A 4,852-nucleotide genomic window follows, 5' to 3' on the forward strand; every position below is an offset into this window, starting at 1 on the left:
TGTCAAGGAAAACTTGCCGACTGTTCACACTGACAAGTTCTCCTTGACAAGCTTTTCCTTGACAAGGTTTCCTTAGTAGTTTAAAATTTAAATATGACAAGTTTTCTTTCATAAGTGCACTTGACAAGTAATTTACACTAGTAAATAACGTCTCTGACAGGTTTTTCCTTGACAAGTCAGTCCTTGTTCAAAAACTAGCAAAAACAAGGGCACTTGTTACGGAAAAACTTGTCATATTTTTACATTTACACTGCCAAGGAAAACTTGTCAAGGAAACAGTAAATGAGGCTTTACTGCATGCTGTTGGCTCATAATCAGGTGTTTGATCTGTTTGATCACTGTAAACTGTACACACTAATGACGATTAATTTTGTACTTGATACAGAAGCATAGCTATTTTCGTAAACACTATACACTCGTTTTTTTATAAGAACCTTTTTTATACGAACGTTGAGGCTTAGATTAACCAAAATTATAAGAACTTATTAAGAACATTCCTCAGGCTGAAGGCGCTGTTACACTGAGAAATGTTTCGTGCAACTTGTCTCGCAATGTTTTCGCGACATTGTGGCGGAACAAGTTGCACGAAACATTTCACAGTGTAACAGCACCGTGAGACTGAGTCGATCGAGAACTTTTTTATTTTGGTGTTTGTGTTTTAAATGAAAGCATGAAATAATAAGAAAGAAATGTAAATTAACCCAAATACTTATGGGCATAATTAGTATTGTAACTTCTCAAACTCATTAATAATTCATAAGCCAAAAACAAAAGAAATAACTACAGTGAAGGAAGTTTGGATATGTGGTCTTAATTAGCATAAAATTTCGCCAACTTTGATCCCAAATATCTCTTAAAATACTGATTCTTTTGAGAAGCAATATCAAACACTCGAAAGAGTGTTTCATCAGATATCCAACCACCTCGAAATCGGTTAAAAAACTCGGCCTTCGGCCTCGTTTTTCAACTCGCTTTTCGGTGTTTGGATATCTAATATCGGATGAAACACTCCTTCTCGTGTTTGATATATTACATAACGATGATTTTCTTCAGGGGCGGATCCAGTGGGGAGTTTCAGAACCATTCCCCTCTATTAACTATGATTTAGTAGAGAGCTTTAGCCAAGACGACGGGAACGGCAACAAGTACGTCATCTCAAAACATAAATTCCGGTTATTGTTATCACTTCGAGACTATTCCAGACTTTTTAACCTGACAATGGTGTGGCAATCCCTCAAGAATGTAACCGATATGAGAGTCACGCTTAATTTAGGAGAGGAAATGAAAATTATAACTCCAATTGGCGACGTCTTCCTTAAAACCTCAAATTTGACTATTTCACGTTATTGTTTTGCTGACGACGGCAAAGAATTGGACAAAAATGAAAAACGCACATGCAGGGCGTGCAAAGCTATTGTTTTTGCCCACGAAATATGCAAATTTGTCACTTTCTCGTTGCCGTCGCCGTTATCGTTGCTAATTCCATCTCATATCCAACGCTCGCTCATGGCATAATTGTTCTGAGCAAGTCGCGCGGGATTTGCGCCGCTTCGCGGCTCGGTAAATATCCACCACCGTAGCCACCTCCACTTCGGTGAATAGTTAATAATTATTATATCAGGTTCAACTTTTTTTCAGAGCTTATTATGGAATACAGTTTCGATAATCAGTACTTTATTCTTGGCTGACTGAATATGTCCCAAACTACCTTTCGGCATTGTAGCGAACGCTCTTGCACTTTCTTTTGGACAACCTTTCTCGAAACAGCTGTATGAATGGAAAGTAATTTTCGCACTTAAGGTCGTGTTCTATTGGGATCAACCGTTTTTATTTGGTTGGGTTAGTTGGGTTTTTTAGTGTTCTATTCGGAAAAAAAAAACCGTTTTCGGTTGGTTTGGTTGATCAACTTTTTCAACCGGCATCAAACTAGGTTGAAAAAGCATTGGCAGCGACCGCTGTCGTTTACGCGGGCTCTTTCCGTGTTGCTTTCCTCAACTTGTCAACGCTGAAAAGTCTGGTAAGGAATAATCCCAGGAGTTAGCGCGTTTCAACCGAAAATGGTTTGAAAAGTGTTCTATTGGGAAACCTCAAGTGCGGTTGAAACGGTTGATCCCAATAGAACACGACCTTAGACTCGCTTTGAAGAGGAGGCTGGTGTGAACTCGGAAATGGCTTATTGACTGATGTTCTGAAGATTCATGTGATACTTCGATAGTCATTTTTTTGTAAATTTTTAATTCTGCATTTAAATTTTATTCAAATTTAAGATAAGGGATAGGGAAAAACTTACTTTTGCATTGACAACGAAAGCCGATTGCCACTAAAGTCTGTTATCTACAATGTAATTTTTTTATCCAGAAAGTAAGAACCTATTTAAGAATTTTTGTATAACATTTATGTAAGAACCTGTTCAAGCTAAATTTTAAAATGGAGGCATCTTACTCGCGAACTTTTACTGTGTGACAAACAGAAGCCCACCGTTTGATATTTCACATGAGCGAAATTTTATGCGAGGAAATTCTTTTTTGTAAACTAGGAGTGGTCAGTTGGTCGACGTGGTACAATTAATTATATTAAAATCACTGTGAATATAACAAGCACTTGCAGAGGTAAAGCATCTTCGCCAACGATTATGTCATGCAACAACTCCATGCTTCTTTTCCTGGCTGGTTCAATTAGTTTCTTCATTGACTTATGTTATACTCAACATTGTAGGACACGACATCCTTTTAATGGCCTGAAGAGAAGCAAAACAGTGTTTTGTGCATTGCACTTGAGACATTTTGTCGTATTTCTCTATATCGCCAACAGTACAGGATGGGGTTTAGCGATGAATTAAGAAACATGAGGAAAATTTCGGTTTGACGATACACGCCGACTGCAAAACTACTGTTGACCTGCGTGATTATGCTTTCAAAAAGGAGAGGAAGATAACAGACAACAAAAACAACATAAACGATGAAAGTATTTAAAGCGTTTTTCTGTTGTCGTAGAAGGCCCGCTCTCACTGAATGATCACTTGTTTGTTGAAGCTCGCAGCGAATTTGGATCTTATGGTGCCTCACAACTTTGTAAATTCTTGCATATGCGCAAGACGTAAAAAGGACTGCAATGCATCCCATAACAATATTTACTATCTCAGAGTGTTTTGGAAGTGAAATAAATGTGAATGCAGCAGCGATGCTTATCACCCACAATAACACCAAAAGTACTGCAACTCGCCTTGTCGTGACAAGTTCATGATATCGCAAATGGAGGGAAACCGAAAGGAATCTGTCCACAGTGATGGCTGTAATAGTAAGTAGCGATGCACAGGTGAGGAAGTAAGTAAAGAAAAAATAAGCAGATAAAATTATTGGGCAGAAGAATTCCAAGTTGTTATTTCCATCTACTTTCATGATTAAAATAACTGTCGTTATAGCAGAATTCGACAGTTGCGCGAACAATCCCACTGCCAGATCTGAAAAAGCGAGGCTACAGAATAACGTCTTTAAATTTGTTGGAATCGACGAGGCCTTCAAAAGAGCTCGGATTATGAGAATATTTCCAAGGACTGCTACGAGGGAGAAAACTAAGTTTAAAGCACAAATTGCGATCATGAATGCTCTGTGATAATAAACAAGTTGCAAAGCTATCTCCAAATAGTGCTCACAAAACTCCGAAACGGTCATGTTCATGATATATATTCTCAAATCTGCGAAACGACTTCCTGTTTTGAAGAGGCCCTGACTATTTTACGGCACATTCAATGACAGTTTTTCATGATTTCGCTTAATCACAGAACCATTGATTATCAGGGTGAGTTTACTTGGGGGTAGTTGTTACATCAATTCCGGCAAACTTATTCCATCGAAGGTTGCAGGTGTTAATCATTGTAAAAACCGTGCATGTTGCTTTCAGCAGCTATCTCCATACGTAATTAATTGGAACTTGGGATCTTCCTGTGTAATGTCCTTAGAGAATACCAATTTACTCTCAATGATGTCGTACCATGCACGACTTTTTCGTTGACGTCAAGTCAGTTTTAGCTCTGCAACTGTTAAAGATTTGAAAGCACAAGGGAATCCTTGAAGGAAAAACACCCGATTGTTTGACTGCTCCTCTTATTTTAGTCTCTGTGTTTTTTCCTTTATCGCCATAAAATTGCTATAAAGCGTGTCAAGGCGAGGGCAGTCTTTTTGCGGGATTAAAAATCAACAAAACAAATGTTACCATTTGTTAGCGCCCCACTTGGAACCGCCGACTCGGCATGGATGCAAGGAACTCACACACAGCCCATCCAAGTTGAAGTGTTTCCCGCGCGTGCCCCATTAATTAATTAATTAAGCACCTGAATAGCAAATGCAAATATGAAACCTGTCATCGCTTTTTTCGACGATCATTGGACAAGGTTCACTTGAGAGTACATGTAATACGAGGAATCATGCAGATCGGTGGAGTCATCAGCCTCGGCCCTCTAGCAGGCCGGAAAACAACTTCCGCCGTCTATATAATTAATCATGAATGAAATAAGCGTATATACTTGATCCCGCTCTTCAGATACTTAACAATTATTCCATGTGCGCACGTTGGATATACACTATACAACACGCACGAATGGAACAATTGTTTTATTTAATTTTCATTACATTCTGAGCTGTTTTAATTACAGAACGACAGGATGTTGTCTCAGTTTTTACAAAACGACCGACGCAATCAGTTTCCATATAGGGTCATTACGGTATATTTAGGATATAAATCCCTTCGGGTGGATGGTATGTTGGCTGATAATGTCCGCGGCTGTCCGAAAAATGAATATTTTGCCGAGAAACGAAGCTTCGAGGGCAAATAGGAAATTTTGAGCAAGCTAAGG

At 38.7% G+C, this 4,852-nt stretch overlaps 1 protein-coding gene across 1 annotated transcript; it reads right to left on the reverse strand.

The window, feature by feature from the left end:
* Positions 1–2,266: 2,266 nt before the first annotated feature.
* On the reverse strand, positions 2,267–4,314 carry LOC137990998 (histamine H2 receptor-like). Its single transcript, XM_068836126.1, has one exon. The coding sequence runs from the start codon at positions 3,675–3,677 to the stop codon at positions 2,730–2,732; it is 948 nt and encodes a 315-aa protein (XP_068692227.1). The 5' UTR covers positions 3,678–4,314; the 3' UTR covers positions 2,267–2,729.
* Positions 4,315–4,852: the final 538 nt, after the last annotated feature.

Source organism: Montipora foliosa, chromosome 2 (genome assembly GCF_036669935.1).
Source record: "Montipora foliosa isolate CH-2021 chromosome 2, ASM3666993v2, whole genome shotgun sequence".
Lineage (NCBI taxonomy): Eukaryota > Metazoa > Cnidaria > Anthozoa > Scleractinia > Acroporidae > Montipora > Montipora foliosa.